Below are 15000 nucleotides of genomic sequence, written 5' to 3'. Positions count from 1 at the left end.
AGATGTCATTTATAGTCTATCTCTTTCTATATATGGAAAGTCAAGAAATTCTCATCGAAACATCGAGAAATTGTGCATATAGAAAGAAAAAAAGGAGACCCATGCCATGATTTTCAAATCTTTTCTACTTAGTAGTCTAAGTTTATCGATGAGGATAATTAATTCGGTCGTTGTGGTCGGACTCTATTATGGATTTCTGACCACATTCTCCATAGGTCCCTCTTAGATCTTCTTTCTCCAATCTTGGGTTAAGGAAGAAGGAGATATTCGCGACTACTGGCGGTTTCATTATGGGGCAGCTCATGATCTTCATATCGATCTATTATCCACCTCTGCATCTATTCTTTCTTAGCTAAACGGGTGGAAGATCCATCCAATTTGGTTATATCATGGACTCGAAAAACGGATCTGAATGTGACTGAAATGCACGATCTTCACAGGTATCACTTTTCACGATACCTAAACCTAAAAGGTGGAATAGCGATTTTCGAACCATTTCCTATAAGAGAATGGTTTCCATTACTTTGAGAAATGGATTCTATATCAAACTATAGCTATTGCATTAAAGAAGAAACTAATAGAAGTCGAAGACGCGGAATGGTAGTGAATAGAGAAAAAGATTCTTCTGATTTTCTTGTTCCTGAAAATATTCTATCTATCTCCTAGACGCCGTAGAGAATTGAGAATTTTCATGTCTTTCAATTCTCGTACTCGTAATTGGAAAGTTACGGAAGGAGATCCATCATTTTGCAATGAAAACAACATAAAAAACTCTGGACAATTTCGAAATCAGACCAAGCGTCTTAATACATATGCAAAAAAATTCATTATTGGCCCACCATTGATTACAAGATTTAGCTTTTATGAATCGCTATTGGTTTGATACGAGTAATGGCAGCCGTTTCAGTATGTTAAGGATACAGATGTATCCACAATTCATTTAGAGTTACTTAATAGCCTATTTCTTATACTATATCTCTATCCCGTGAAATTCTCGAGCCGAAAGATGGATGCATATGCTGTGTTTCATTTTGCTAAATTATATCAATTAAATGGTATATCAATTCTATAAATTGGATATAGCAATAAATAAATCAGCAAAATTCTTTTATTTTAGATAGAAGAAATGTTTCTTCTATCTAAAATAAAAGAATGTACCCTTCTATGCAAATTCAATTTGCATCGATAAAATAAATCCAAATTCCAGATTCCAGCAGTAGATGAATAATTGCAAATTTTTGTGTGTACGAGATTAGAATAACTTCAAAATAACTGACATAATTTTTTATTTTTCCTGATCAGAAAAATACATGAAAAAGAAAGGAGGTAGAAAAATTTTTTGATTTATGGTTAAAGAAGAAAAACAAGAAAACAGGGGTTCTGTTGAATTTCAAGTATTCAGTTTCACCAATAAGATACGGAGACTTGCTTCACATTTGGAATTACACAAAAAAGATTTTTCATCGGAAAGAGGTCTACGAAGACTTTTGGGAAAACGTCAACGTTTGCTGGCTTATTTGGCAAAGAAAAATAGAGTACGTTATAAGAAATTAATCAGTCAGTTGGATATTCGGGAGAAGTAATTTAATCGTTCGAATTTTTTTCTTATTTTATTAGTAGTCTTATAGTAGTCTTAGATTTTGCATTTTGATGAGCCTCGTTTTGAGGAATTCATGGAATAATCCATTTTCATGGAAAAAAGAATAAGAACAAGGATATGAGTCTACCGCTTACAAGAAAAGATCTCATGATAGTCAATATGGGCCCTCAACACCCATCAATGCATGGTGTTCTTCGACTGATCGTTACTCTCGATGGTGAAGATGTTATTGATTGCGAACCCATATTAGGGTATTTACACAGAGGAATGGAAAAAATCGCGGAAAACAGAACTATTATACAATACTTGCCTTATGTAACACGTTGGGATTATTTAGCTACTATGTTTACAGAAGCAATAACGGTAAATGCACCTGAATTCTTGGAGAATATTCAAATACCCCAAAGAGCCAGCTATATTAGGGTAATTATGTTAGAATTGAGCCGTATAGCTTCTCACTTATTATGGCTTGGACCTTTTATGGCGGATATCGGGGCACAGACTCCTTTTTTCTACATTTTTAGAGAGAGAGAATTGATATATGATCTATTTGAAGCTGCTACGGGTATGCGAATGATGCATAATTACTTTCGCATCGGAGGGGTAGCTGCCGATCTACCTTATGGATGGATGGATAAATGTTTAGATTTCTGTGATTATTTTTTACGAGGAGTTGTTGAATATCAACAACTTATTACACAGAATCCTATTTTTTTAGAACGAGTTGAAGGAGTCGGTTTTATTAGCGGAGAAGAAGCTGTAAATTGGGGCTTATCGGGCCCAATGTTACGAGCTTCTGGAATACAATGGGATCTTCGTAAAATTGATCCTTATGAGTCTTACAATCAATTTGATTGGAAAGTACAATGGCAAAAAGAAGGAGATTCGTTAGCTCGCTATTTAGTACGAATCGGTGAAATGAAGGAATCCATAAAAATTATTCAACAAGCTGTAGAGAAAATTCCGGGAGGACCTTATGAGAATTTAGAAGCCCGACGCTTTAAGAACGCAAAGAATTCCGAATGGAATGATTTTGAATATCGATTTCTTGGTAAAAAACCTTCGCCCAATTTTGAATTATCAAAGCAAGAGCTTTATGTAAGAGTAGAAGCTCCAAAAGGGGAATTAGGAATTTATCTGGTAGGAGATGATAGTCTTTTCCCCTGGAGATGGAAAATTCGTCCACCTGGTTTTATTAATTTGCAAATTCTTCCTCAGCTAGTTAAAAAAATGAAATTGGCTGATATCATGACGATATTAGGTAGTATAGATATCATTATGGGGGAAGTTGACCGTTGAAATGATAATAGAGGTAGAAACTATCAATTCTTTTTCGAAATCGGAATTATTAAAAGAAGTCTACGGACTGATATGGATTCTACCCATTTTGACCCTCCTACTGGGAATCACAATAGAAGTACTCGTAATTGTGTGGTTAGAAAGAGAAATATCGGCATCGATACAACAACGTATTGGTCCTGAATATGCTGGCCCGCTGGGACTGCTTCAAGCTATAGCAGATGGAACTAAGCTACTTTTAAAAGAGGATATCCTCCCATCCCGAGGAGATATTCCTTTATTTAGCATTGGTCCCTCTATAGCAATCATATCCGTTTTATTAAGTTTTTTAGTTATCCCTTTGGGATATCGTTTTGTTTTAGCTGATCTTAGTATTGGTGTTTTTTTATGGATTGCTATTTCAAGTATTGCTCCTATTGGTCTTCTCATGTCGGGATATAGCTCAAATAATAAATATTCTTTTTCAGGTGGTCTACGAGCGGCTGCTCAATCTATTAGTTATGAAATACCATTAACTTTTTGTGTACTAGCAATATCTCTACGTGTGATTCGTTAAAATAGGATCTTTTTCCTCTTAAATACATTGAATGCTTATCTTCCTTTGCTTATTCTGTATTCGGATTGGTAAGTTAAACTAGATAGCTATATGAGTGAAACAAAACAGCTTATTAATTTGTAGTAAAAATATAAAATCTCATTTCCTATGTACAAGAAAAAAGTTCAAGTAAACATAAGGAGTGTAAACTCTTTACCCCAAGGTTGAGATTGTTTGATTAGTCATCATATCTTGAAGCGGGCAAGAATAAAGGATTCGCGATATGGAATTCCATTACTAGAATATTTTGAGTTATTACTATAACTTATAACCATAAGGCAATCCATCAAAAGTTAGTGAGGGATTAGAAACACTAAAGTACATACAGGATTAGTAATGAGAGAATCTAAATCATTAGACATTTTTCCTCATAAAAGGAATCGTAATAAAGACTTGAAATTGGTGGAAATGATCAAGTAGTACTTTCTTCGGATTCCGGTCTAGAGTATGTTCCCATTCACTTGTTAAAGAAATGGCTATCAAGAACGAATTAACCCTTTATTCTTTTTTTCTTTTTAAGTATACCCTTCCCCGGGAAAGAAGAATAGGACAAAAGATATGGAATGCAATAGAAAAAAGGATCTTTATTTATTCTTTCCTTCCTTTATCCCTATTCATACGGAATTCCTCATGAACTAATGCCCAATTCTTTCCATTTATTAATTGCTATAACGAGTGTTTTATTCCAATATTAAGTTATTACCGAACAAAGAAAAATTATTATATAAAGGATGAGATCAATTCGGAAGCGCTTTTTTGTTATTCTAGCAGACAGAATTGCTTTGGTCTAATTTGGGGCTTTCCAATCAATTTTATCTTACCTAATTCTATCTACGCCCAGGGAATAATACCGAAATGAAACAATCCTTTCTTTTTTTCTGATCATAGAGGAGCCGTATGAAGCTAAGGTTTCATGTACGGTTTTGGAATAGCGGTGGGAACTGTGATGTTATCATCGACTATGATTATCTAACAGTTCAAGTACAGTTGATATAGTTGAAGCACAGTCCAAATATGGTTTTTTGGGGTGGAATCTTTGGCGTCAGCCTATAGGTTTTCTAGTTTTTCTAATTTCTTCTTTGGCAGAATGTGAAAGATTACCCTTTGATTTACCAGAAGCGGAAGAAGAATTAGTAGCAGGTTATCAAACCGAATATTCTGGTATTAAATATGGTTTATTTTATCTTGTTTCTTACCTAAATTTATTAGTTTCCTCTTTATTTGTAACTGTTCTATACTTAGGCGGGTGGAATTTATCTATTCCCTATATATCCTTTTTTGGATTTTTCCAAATGAATAAAATAATGGGAATTTTGGAAATGGTAATAGGTATCTTTATTACATTAACTAAAGCTTATTTATTTCTCTTCATTTCTATCACAATAAGATGGACTTTACCCAGGATGAGAATGGATCAGTTATTAAATCTTGGATGGAAATTTCTTTTACCTATTTCTCTGGGCAATCTCTTATTAACAACTTCTTTCCAACTAGTTTCACTATAAATAAGATAATACAATAACAGTAAGAATATTTTCAACACAAAAGTTCTCTCAAACAAGAGAAAGAAACATACCTTTTTCATACATATTTAGAATATGTTCCCTATGCTAACTGGGTTCATTAGTTATGGTCAACAAACAATACGCGCCGCAAGATACATTGGTCAAGGTTTCATAATTACCTTATCCCACACAAATCGTTTACCTGTAACGATTCACTACCCTTATGAAAAATCAATTACATCGGAGCGTTTCCGGGGGCGAATACACTTTGAATTTGATAAATGCATTGCTTGTGAAGTATGTGTTCGCGTATGCCCGATAGATCTACCTCTTGTGGATTGGAGATTTGAAAAGGATATTAAAAGGAAACAATTGCTTAATTATAGTATTGATTTCGGAGTTTGTATATTTTGTGGTAACTGTGTTGAATACTGTCCGACAAATTGTTTATCGATGACTGAAGAATATGAACTTTCTACTTATGATCGTCATGAATTGAATTACAATCAAATTGCTTTGAGTCGGTTACCAATCTCCATAATGGGAGATTACACAATTCAAACAATTAGGAATTCGCCTCAAAGTAAAATAGACGAAGAAAAATCTTGTAATTCAAGAACGATTACTGATTACTAGGTATTAGGATTTTTTTTTTGTTAGAAAAATCCATTTTTACTAACTATAACGAAAAAAGAATAACTACTGCTTAACAACTTACTATACATATACAAAAAAATATCCTAATATCTTTTTCCTTCCTTGAATCTTTTAGTTTTAGTCATTTCATGAAAAATTTTATACTATAAATTTCTTCTTATCCATAATGGATTTACCTGGACCAATACATGAGATTCTTGTGCTATTTGGGGGATTTATTCTTCTACTAGGGGGTCTAGGAGTAGTATTACTTACCAACCCAATTTATTCTGCCTTTTCGCTGGGATTAGTTCTTGTTTGTATATCCTTATTCTATTTTTTATTGAATTCCTACTTTGTAGCTGTCGCACAACTTCTTATTTATGTGGGAGCCATAAATGTCTTGATCATATTTGCTGTAATGTTTGTAAACGGCTCAGAGTGGTCTAAAGATAAGAATTTTTGGACTATTGGAGATGGGTTTACTTTACTCCTTTGTATAACTATTCCTTTTTCACTAATGACTACTATCCCAGATACGTCGTGGTATGGAATTCTTTGGACTACAAGAGCAAACCAAATAGTAGAACAGGGTCTCATAAATAACGTTCAACAAATTGGGATTCATTTAGCAACCGATTTTTATCTTCCGTTTGAACTCATTTCCCTAATTCTTCTAGTTTCTTTAATAGGTGCAATTACTATGGCTCGACAATAAGAAATACTTAGAATTTCAAATATAAAATAAATAACTAAACAATCACAATTTTGATTTAGTAAAACCCATCTACTGCCAACACAACAAATACCTTCTTTTCTCTTTTGTTGCGTAATTGTTCTATTCTAATTAATTGAATCGGTTCAATTCTTGTCCTCATATTGAAATGAATCGAGATTGATAAGGAGTTAGTTAATGATGTTTGAGCATGTACTTTTTTTGAGTGTCTATTTATTTTCGATTGGTATCTATGGATTGATCACAAGCCGAAACATGGTTAGAGCTCTAATATGTCTTGAACTTATACTGAATTCAATTAATCTAAATCTCGTAACATTTTCTGATCTATTTGATAGTCGCCAATTAAAAGGAGACATTTTCGCGATTTTTGTTATAGCCCTTGCGGCTGCTGAAGCAGCTATTGGACTATCCATTCTTTCTTCCATCCATCGTAACAGGAAATCAACTCGTATCAATCAATCTAATTTTTTGAATAATTAGACATAGAATCCTCTAAAGAAAGGCACATATATAATAATACGGAACATTAAGATGAATAGAAATCTGATCTTATTTTCTTATTAGTATTTAATAATATCCATTTTTTGAGTAGGTTATTTCAGAGTATTCTTTTTTACTTAATTGAATATTGCATTTTTACAATCCATTGATATTACAATTTGAATATTGCAATAATTTATATTGAAAAGATGATACCCAATTTATTGGCTAATTCGAATTAGTATGTAGAATTCATATAATTATGACTGTTGAAATCTTAAATTCAAGTCTCTTGGTTCTTTTCACGCTTTCTCACAAACGGATTAAGAAATATATTATTATTTGTTAAAGTTTGGATAAACCATTGCTTCGTCTGGTGTCTACAATACATCTAATTTATTCGACAATACATCTAATTTATTTTATATAGTACTAATTTCATTTTTACCAGATCGAAAATTTTTATGTTGAAAAGGAAAATTTAGAGATCCAATGTCACATTCTGTAAAAATTTATGATACATGTATAGGATGCACTCAATGTGTACGAGCTTGTCCAACAGATGTATTAGAAATGATACCTTGGGATGGATGTAAAGCCAAGCAAATTGCTTCCGCGCCGAGAACCGAAGATTGTGTGGGTTGTAAGAGATGCGAATCCGCCTGCCCAACAGATTTTTTAAGTGTCCGCGTTTATTTAGGGCCTGAAACAACCCGCAGCATGGCTCTATCTTATTGATACGTTACAAAAAACTCCACTTGAATCGTCTGATTCCTCTTTACCGAAGAAGCCTGTGCTCGAAATAATTGAGCATGGGCTTTTCTGGTCAAAACGTATCTTGTCTTTATTACTTTATCATGAGTTATTTTCCTTGGTTAACAATACTTGTTGTTTTGCCGATATTTGCAGGTTCATTAATTTTCTTTTTACCTCATAAAGGAAATAAAATCGTTAGGTGGTATACTATATCTATTTGTTTATTAGAATTCCTTCTAATGACTTATGCATTCTGTTATCATTTCCAATTGGAGGATCCCTTAATCCAATTAAAGGAGGATTCTAAATGGATAGATGTTTTGGATTTCCACTGGAGATTGGGAATCGATGGACTTTCATTAGGATCCATTTTATTGACAGGATTTATCACTACTTTAGCTACTTTAGCGGCTTGGCCGGTTACCCGGAATTCGCGATTATTCTATTTCCTGATGCTAGCAATGTATAGCGGTCAAATAGGATTATTCTCTTCACGAGACCTTTTACTTTTTTTTATCATGTGGGAGTTAGAATTAATCCCTGTTTACTTACTTTTATCCATGTGGGGGGGAAAGAGGCGTCTGTATTCAGCTACCAAGTTTATTTTGTATACTGCAGGCGGTTCCATTTTTTTCTTAATTGGAGTTCTGGGTATGGGGTTATATGGTTCCAATGAACCCGGATTAGATTTGGAAAGATTGATTAATCAATCATACCCTGCAACATTGGAAATACTACTGTATTTTGGCTTCCTTATTGCTTATGCTGTCAAATTGCCAATTATACCTCTACATACGTGGTTACCAGATACCCATGGGGAAGCGCATTACAGTACATGTATGCTTTTAGCCGGAATTCTATTAAAGATGGGAGCATACGGATTGATTCGGATCAATATGGAATTGTTACCTCATGCTCATTATCTATTTTCCCCCTGCTTGGTAATAATAGGAGCGGTGCAAATAATCTATGCAGCTTCAACTTCTCTTGGTCAACGAAATTTCAAAAAAAGAATAGCCTACTCCTCCGTATCTCACATGGGTTTCATAATTATAGGAATTGGTTCCATAACCAACATTGGACTAAATGGAGCTCTTTTACAAATATTATCCCATGGATTTATCGGTGCTACACTTTTTTTCTTGGCGGGAACGGCTTGTGATAGAGTGCGTCTTGTTTATCTCGAAGAATTGGGGGGAATATCTATTCCAATGCCAAAAATTTTTACCATGTTTAGTAGCTTTTCAATGGCTTCTCTTGCCTTGCCAGGAATGAGCGGTTTTGTTGCAGAATTAGTAGTATTTTTTGGACTAATTACTAGTCCTAAATTTATGTTAATGCCAAAAATGCTAATTACTTTTGTAATGGCAATTGGAATGATATTAACTCCTATTTATTTATTATCTATGTTACGCCAGATGTTCTATGGATACAAGCTATTTCATGTTCCAAATGAAAATTTTGTGGATTCGGGACCACGAGAACTATTTCTTTTAATCTGTATCTTTTTACCAGTAATAGGAATTGGTATTTATCCAGATTTAGTTCTCTCGCTATCCGTTGACAGGGTAGAGGCTCTATTATCCAATTATTATCCTAAATAGGATTTTCTATTTTTAACTAGTCCGCTCTATATTTCATCGTGGAAAAAAATTCCATAGTGGAAAAAACATAAAATTCAAAAAAAAGTAAAAAAGTCTAATTAGATCTATCTCGAATTTTTGAGAACCCCTTGAAAAGACGTTCAAGGGGTTCTCAAATCAAACAAAAAAGGAAAAAACCTTCATATGAGGGTTTTATGTTATGTAATCATTTAGATGGTAATGTAAATGAACCATAACTATGTAAACCTATTCCTAACAGATTGATACCAAAATAGCAGATCCAAATTATAAGAAATCCTATCGAAGCTACAAGTGCGGAATTTGTACCCTTCCAATTTGGATTTGTTCTACTATGTAAATATATTGCAAATATGGTCCAGGTAATAAATGCCCAAGTTTCCTTAGGATCCCAATTCCAATAGGATCCCCATGCCTCATTAGCCCATACTGCTCCACAAAGAATACCCATGGTTAAAAGAGTAAACCCTAGACTAATGACACGATAACTCCAAGAATCCAAACGCTCAGTTAATTGATATTTGTAATAATTTGGAAATGCGGGAAAAGAGGTGTTTTTTAAAGCACTTCTTTTTGCATATAAATATTCAATCTCACTAAAGAAAAATGTTTTAAGTAAAACATTTTTTTTCTTTTTAAAAAAGAAATCGAAATTCTTTCGAAATCTAATGATTAGAAGAGCGGCGGATAATAAGGATCCGCACAAAAGAGTTGCATAGCTTAGTAACATCATACTGACATGCATCATTAACCACTGAGATTGTAGAGCAGGTACTAGTATTGTGGATTGATGCATTTCAGTTAAAAGACCCGATGTGGCAAAGCCTTGCGTTAAAATAGTACTTGGCGTAGTTATTGTGCTTAAATCATTTTTCGAGTTCTGTATCTTAGGAATAGTATGAAGAATATACAGAGCCCATGAAAGGAAGATCAATGACTCATATAAATTACTTAATGGAAAATGTCCCGAAGAAACCCAACGAGAAACTAAGAATCCTGTTATAGAGAAAAAAGTAGTTATCATTCCTTTTTCTGACGAATCACGTAATCCCCTAAGTTCACGAACTAATAAGGTTATCAAATGAATCGTAATCACAATTGAAATGGTTGAGAAAGAGATATGAGTTAGTATATGTTCTAAAGTTGCAAATAGCATAAGGATAAGGTCCCATTACAAAATTGGAAATTTCGAATTTAATCCATTTTCTAATCTATTGTATTCTTTTTCGAGAATGCCGCCACTCGGACTCGAACCGAGATGCTTGAGCACTGCTTCCTAAGAGCAGCGTGTCTACCAATTTCACCATGGCGGCTAACTTAAAATAATAGTTAAGTTAAAAGAATAATAGTTATTTTCTCACGAATCGTCGAGATTGGGAGAGGCCATAGAATTTAGGAACATTAGAATTTCATCATTAACTACAAATAATTTTGTATTTTAGAAAAATTTATAGAATGAAAGCCTTTACGCTCTTATTAATATGATTTACCAGTCCTAAACTCATTTATATGGGAATTTTGGATAAGATTGGATAAGATAGGTAGAGGTTGTATGTCCTATTGCAAGAATAGTCTACTTTTGGTGAATCCTCATATTTTTTTTATGAGGATTCTATTACCAAAAATAAAAAATATGAGGATTCTATAATTAATCTGAATTATTCATTCAGATTAAATAATTGGAATTTCTTTGGGTTGGAATAGTTCAATTCAGATTATTCCAAAACCTTATTATTTGTTTGTTTGTTGCCCAGAAAAACCTTTTGGTTTTGGATGCTCGTTGCCGCTAGAAAATGGTCTTGATTTTGCTAAAGAATAAGATTGTACTATGGAAAAATAAGTCTTTTTCTTCCAAAGATTTTTACGAATACGCTTTTTTGACATCGAAGTACGTTTTTTTGGAACTGCCATTTAAAAGGGGAATTATTTTTTTCTAGTTGTATGTGAAAGACATCTATTGCCGCAAATCAATCCTTCTTTCTGTTTTTTCTTAGTATTTATACTTAGATACTGAAAGATACTGAAATTCAAAATTCTTTTTTAGTTCATTTTGTCTAATGTGGATAAAACAAGAGTTTTTTAAGGCTTTCCATTTAAATCAATTTATATATCAAATATACCCCATATATAAATATATGATATGGGGGATAAGCCCCCATATAAGATGGGGAGATAAAAAGAAGGTAAAATTCAATTAAGGTAAAATTCAATTAGTTAATTAAGTTCAGAACGGTATTTCATAATTGAATTCCAATCAAAAAAATACTTAGTCTCTTAAACAAGACATTCTAAAACTTAGAGAATTCTAGTCATTAGGATTTCCGTTTTATATGAAATGAAGTAAGCAATATTTGAGAATTTCCTATACTATAGATTCTTTGGAATTCAATCAATCAATTACGAAACAAGAGAGCTCCTTTATTTTAAGAGAAAGAAATACAAAAATGAATAGAAAGTAAAATGATTCAATCTTTTTTTGTAGTTTAATAAATATTTTTTTTAACTAATAACTAGATAACGAAATTCTTTGATTCACTTTTTGAATTTAAGCAACTAAACCCATTCTGAATTTTTGAATATTTTAATGAGAGAAATTTGGAAAAATCCAGAATTCCAGTATTTTTTCTTATTCTTATTTTGTTTTTTTAATTCCTTTAGAGAGATATAAGAGTAGGTTCGGTGAATCGGAAACAATTCTATTTTATAGAAAAATTGAACTATAAATTTCAACTAAAAATTGCTATTTCTTTTCTTATGGAACATACATATCAATATGCCTGGGTAATCCCTCTTCTCCCACTTCCAGTTATTATGTCAATGGGATTTGGACTTTTTCTTATTCCGACAGCAACAAAAAATCTTCGTCGCATATGGGCTTTTCCTAGTATTTTACTCTTAAGTATAGCTCTGGTATTCTCAGTTCACCTGTCTATTCAACAAATAAATGGAAGTTCTATCTATCAATATCTATGGTCTTGGACCATCAATAACGATTTTTCTTTAGAATTTGGATACTTGATCGACCCCCTTACGTCTATTATGTTAATACTAATTACTACTGTAGGAATCTTGGTTCTTATTTATAGTGACGATTATATGTCTCACGATGAAGGATATTTGAGATTTTTTGTTTATATAAGTTTTTTTAATACTGCCATGTTGGGGTTGGTTACTAGTTCCAATTTGATACAAATTTATTTTTTTTGGGAACTTGTCGGAATGTGTTCCTATTTATTGATAGGCTTTTGGTTTACACGGCCAATTGCAGCGAGTGCTTGCCAAAAAGCTTTTGTAACTAATCGTGTAGGGGATTTTGGTCTGTTATTAGGAATTTTAGGTTTTTTTTGGATAACGGGTAGTTTAGAGTTTCGGGATTTGTTCAAAATAGCTAATAACTGGATTCCTAATAATGGGATTAATTCCTTACTTACTACTTTGTGTGCTTTTTTATTATTCCTTGGTGCAGTTGCAAAATCCGCACAATTCCCTCTTCACGTATGGTTACCCGATGCTATGGAAGGACCCACTCCCATTTCGGCTCTTATACACGCAGCAACTATGGTTGCTGCGGGGATTTTTCTTGTAGCTCGACTTTTTCCTCTTTTCATATCCCTACCCTTGATAATGAATTTTATTTCTTTAGTAGGTACAGTAACACTCTTCTTAGGAGCCACTTTAGCTCTTGCTCAGAGAGATATTAAAAGAAGCTTAGCCTATTCTACAATGTCTCAATTGGGTTATATGATGTTAGCTCTCGGTATAGGTTCTTATGAAGCTGCTTTATTCCATTTGATCACTCATGCTTATTCGAAAGCTTTATTGTTCTTAGGATCTGGATCCGTTATTCATTCAATGGAACCTCTTGTTGGATATTCACCAGATAAAAGTCAGAATATGGTTCTTATGGGTGGTTTAAGAAAATACGTTCCAATTACAAGAACTACTTTTTTATGTGGTACACTTTCTCTTTGTGGTATTCCACCTCTTGCTTGCTTCTGGTCCAAAGATGAAATCCTTAGTAATAGCTGGTTGTATTCACCTTTTTTTGGAATAATAGCCTCTTTTACTGCAGGATTAACTGCATTTTATATGTTTCGGATATATTTACTTACTTTTGATGGGTATTTGCGTGTTCATTTTCAAAATTACAGCAGTACTAAAGAAGGTTCGTTGTATTCAATATCCTTATGGGGAAAAAGCATATCCAAAGGAGTCAATAGAGATTTTGTTTTATCAACAATGAAGGGTGGAGTTTCTTTTTTTTCACAAAATATACCCCAAATTCCTGGTAATACAAGAAATAAGATAGGATCCTTTAGTACTCCCTTTGGGGCTAAAAACACTTTTGTCTATCCTCATGAAACGGGAAATACTATGCTATTTCCTCTTCTTATATTACTGCTTTTTACTTTGTTCATTGGATCTATAGGAATCCATTTTGATAATGGAATAAAGGGTAATGAAATATCGGAGTTAACCATATTATCAAAGTGGCTAACTCCTTCAATAAACTTGTTCCAGGAAAGTTCTAATTCTTCCATAAATTCATATGAATTTCTCATTAATGCAATTTCTTCTGTAAGTTTAGCAATTCTTGGTCTATTCATAGCATATATCTTCTATGGATCTACTTATTCTTTTTTTCAGAATTTGAATTTTCTAAATTCCCTTGTAAAAGGGAATCCAAAAAAAGACTTTTTGGATCAAGTAAAAGAAAAGATATACAGCTGGTCATATAATCGTGGTTATATAGATGTTTTCTATACTAGGGTCTTTATCTTGGGTACAAGAAGATTAGCCGAACTAACGAATTTTTTCGATAAGAGTGTTATTGATGGAATTATCAATGGAGTAGGTCTTGCTGGTTTTTGTATAGGAGAAGAAATTAAATATGTAGGAGGGGGGCGAATATCGTCTTATCTATTCTTTTTTTTATGTTATGTATCCTTGTTCTTATTCTTTTTTCCATGAAAATGGATTATTCCATGAATTCCTCAAAACGAGGCTCATCAAAATGCAAAATCTAAGACTACTATAAGACTACTAATAAAATAAGAAAAAAATTCGAACGATTAAATTACTTCTCCCGAATATCCAACTGACTGATTAATTTCTTATAACGTACTCTATTTTTCTTTGCCAAATAAGCCAGCAAACGTTGACGTTTTCCCAAAAGTCTTCGTAGACCTCTTTCCGATGAAAAATCTTTTTTGTGTAATTCCAAATGTGAAGCAAGTCTCCGTATCTTATTGGTGAAACTGAATACTTGAAATTCAACAGAACCCCTGTTTTCTTGTTTTTCTTCTTTAACCATAAATCAAAAAATTTTTCTACCTCCTTTCTTTTTCATGTATTTTTCTGATCAGGAAAAATAAAAAATTATGTCAGTTATTTTGAAGTTATTCTAATCTCGTACACACAAAAATTTGCAATTATTCATCTACTGCTGGAATCTGGAATTTGGATTTATTTTATCGATGCAAATTGAATTTGCATAGAAGGGTACATTCTTTTATTTTAGATAGAAGAAACATTTCTTCTATCTAAAATAAAAGAATTTTGCTGATTTATTTATTGCTATATCCAATTTATAGAATTGATATACCATTTAATTGATATAATTTAGCAAAATGAAACACAGCATATGCATCCATCTTTCGGCTCGAGAATTTCACGGGATAGAGATATAGTATAAGAAATAGGCTATTAAGTAACTCTAAATGAATTGTGGATACATCTGTATCCTTAACATACTGAAACGGCTGCCA

The 15000-nt window shown here is 32.9% G+C and overlaps 12 protein-coding genes and 1 non-coding gene across 13 annotated transcripts; 9 read left to right on the top strand and 4 right to left on the bottom strand. All coding sequences in view use genetic code 11, as the record gives it.

Moving 5' to 3' along the window:
* The first annotated feature begins 1346 nt into the window (after positions 1-1346).
* rps15 (ribosomal protein S15) lies at positions 1347-1583 on the top strand. Its single transcript has one exon. It carries the CDS (start codon positions 1347-1349, stop codon positions 1581-1583), a length of 237 nt encoding a protein of 78 aa, YP_009172197.1.
* Positions 1584-1717: 134 nt separating this feature from the next.
* Positions 1718-2899, top strand: ndhH (NADH-plastoquinone oxidoreductase subunit 7). Its single transcript has one exon. It carries the CDS (start codon positions 1718-1720, stop codon positions 2897-2899), a length of 1182 nt encoding a protein of 393 aa, YP_009172196.1.
* A 7-nt stretch (positions 2900-2906) lies between these two features.
* ndhA (NADH-plastoquinone oxidoreductase subunit 1) lies at positions 2907-4999 on the top strand. The gene is made up of 2 exons: positions 2907-3440; positions 4460-4999. Exons 1-2 carry the CDS (start codon positions 2907-2909, stop codon positions 4997-4999), a joined length of 1074 nt encoding a protein of 357 aa, YP_009172195.1.
* Positions 5000-5092: 93 nt separating this feature from the next.
* Positions 5093-5635, top strand: ndhI (NADH-plastoquinone oxidoreductase subunit I). Its single transcript has one exon. It carries the CDS (start codon positions 5093-5095, stop codon positions 5633-5635), a length of 543 nt encoding a protein of 180 aa, YP_009172194.1.
* A 187-nt stretch (positions 5636-5822) lies between these two features.
* ndhG (NADH-plastoquinone oxidoreductase subunit 6) lies at positions 5823-6353 on the top strand. Its single transcript has one exon. The coding sequence runs from the start codon at positions 5823-5825 to the stop codon at positions 6351-6353; it is 531 nt and encodes a 176-aa protein (YP_009172193.1).
* Positions 6354-6548: 195 nt separating this feature from the next.
* On the top strand, positions 6549-6854 carry ndhE (NADH-plastoquinone oxidoreductase subunit 4L). The gene has a single exon. It carries the CDS (start codon positions 6549-6551, stop codon positions 6852-6854), a length of 306 nt encoding a protein of 101 aa, YP_009172192.1.
* A 492-nt stretch (positions 6855-7346) lies between these two features.
* psaC (photosystem I subunit VII) lies at positions 7347-7592 on the top strand. Its single transcript has one exon. The coding sequence runs from the start codon at positions 7347-7349 to the stop codon at positions 7590-7592; it is 246 nt and encodes an 81-aa protein (YP_009172191.1).
* Positions 7593-7711: 119 nt separating this feature from the next.
* Positions 7712-9214, top strand: ndhD (NADH-plastoquinone oxidoreductase subunit 4). The gene has a single exon. It carries the CDS (start codon positions 7712-7714, stop codon positions 9212-9214), a length of 1503 nt encoding a protein of 500 aa, YP_009172190.1.
* A 205-nt stretch (positions 9215-9419) lies between these two features.
* ccsA (cytochrome c heme attachment protein) lies at positions 9420-10388 on the bottom strand. The gene has a single exon. The coding sequence runs from the start codon at positions 10386-10388 to the stop codon at positions 9420-9422; it is 969 nt and encodes a 322-aa protein (YP_009172189.1).
* A 77-nt stretch (positions 10389-10465) lies between these two features.
* Positions 10466-10545, bottom strand: trnL-UAG. The gene has a single exon. It is a non-coding gene; the product is annotated as a tRNA-Leu (tRNA).
* A 418-nt stretch (positions 10546-10963) lies between these two features.
* Positions 10964-11143, bottom strand: rpl32 (ribosomal protein L32). The gene has a single exon. It carries the CDS (start codon positions 11141-11143, stop codon positions 10964-10966), a length of 180 nt encoding a protein of 59 aa, YP_009172188.1.
* Positions 11144-11986: 843 nt separating this feature from the next.
* ndhF (NADH-plastoquinone oxidoreductase subunit 5) lies at positions 11987-14203 on the top strand. The gene has a single exon. The coding sequence runs from the start codon at positions 11987-11989 to the stop codon at positions 14201-14203; it is 2217 nt and encodes a 738-aa protein (YP_009172187.1).
* A 106-nt stretch (positions 14204-14309) lies between these two features.
* rps15 (ribosomal protein S15) lies at positions 14310-14546 on the bottom strand. The gene has a single exon. It carries the CDS (start codon positions 14544-14546, stop codon positions 14310-14312), a length of 237 nt encoding a protein of 78 aa, YP_009172186.1.
* Positions 14547-15000: the final 454 nt, after the last annotated feature.

This window comes from Setaria viridis, chloroplast (genome assembly GCF_005286985.2).
Source record: "Setaria viridis chloroplast, complete genome".
Taxonomy (NCBI): domain Eukaryota; kingdom Viridiplantae; phylum Streptophyta; class Magnoliopsida; order Poales; family Poaceae; genus Setaria; species Setaria viridis.
This window is presented reverse-complemented; position numbering and strand designations above follow the sequence as displayed.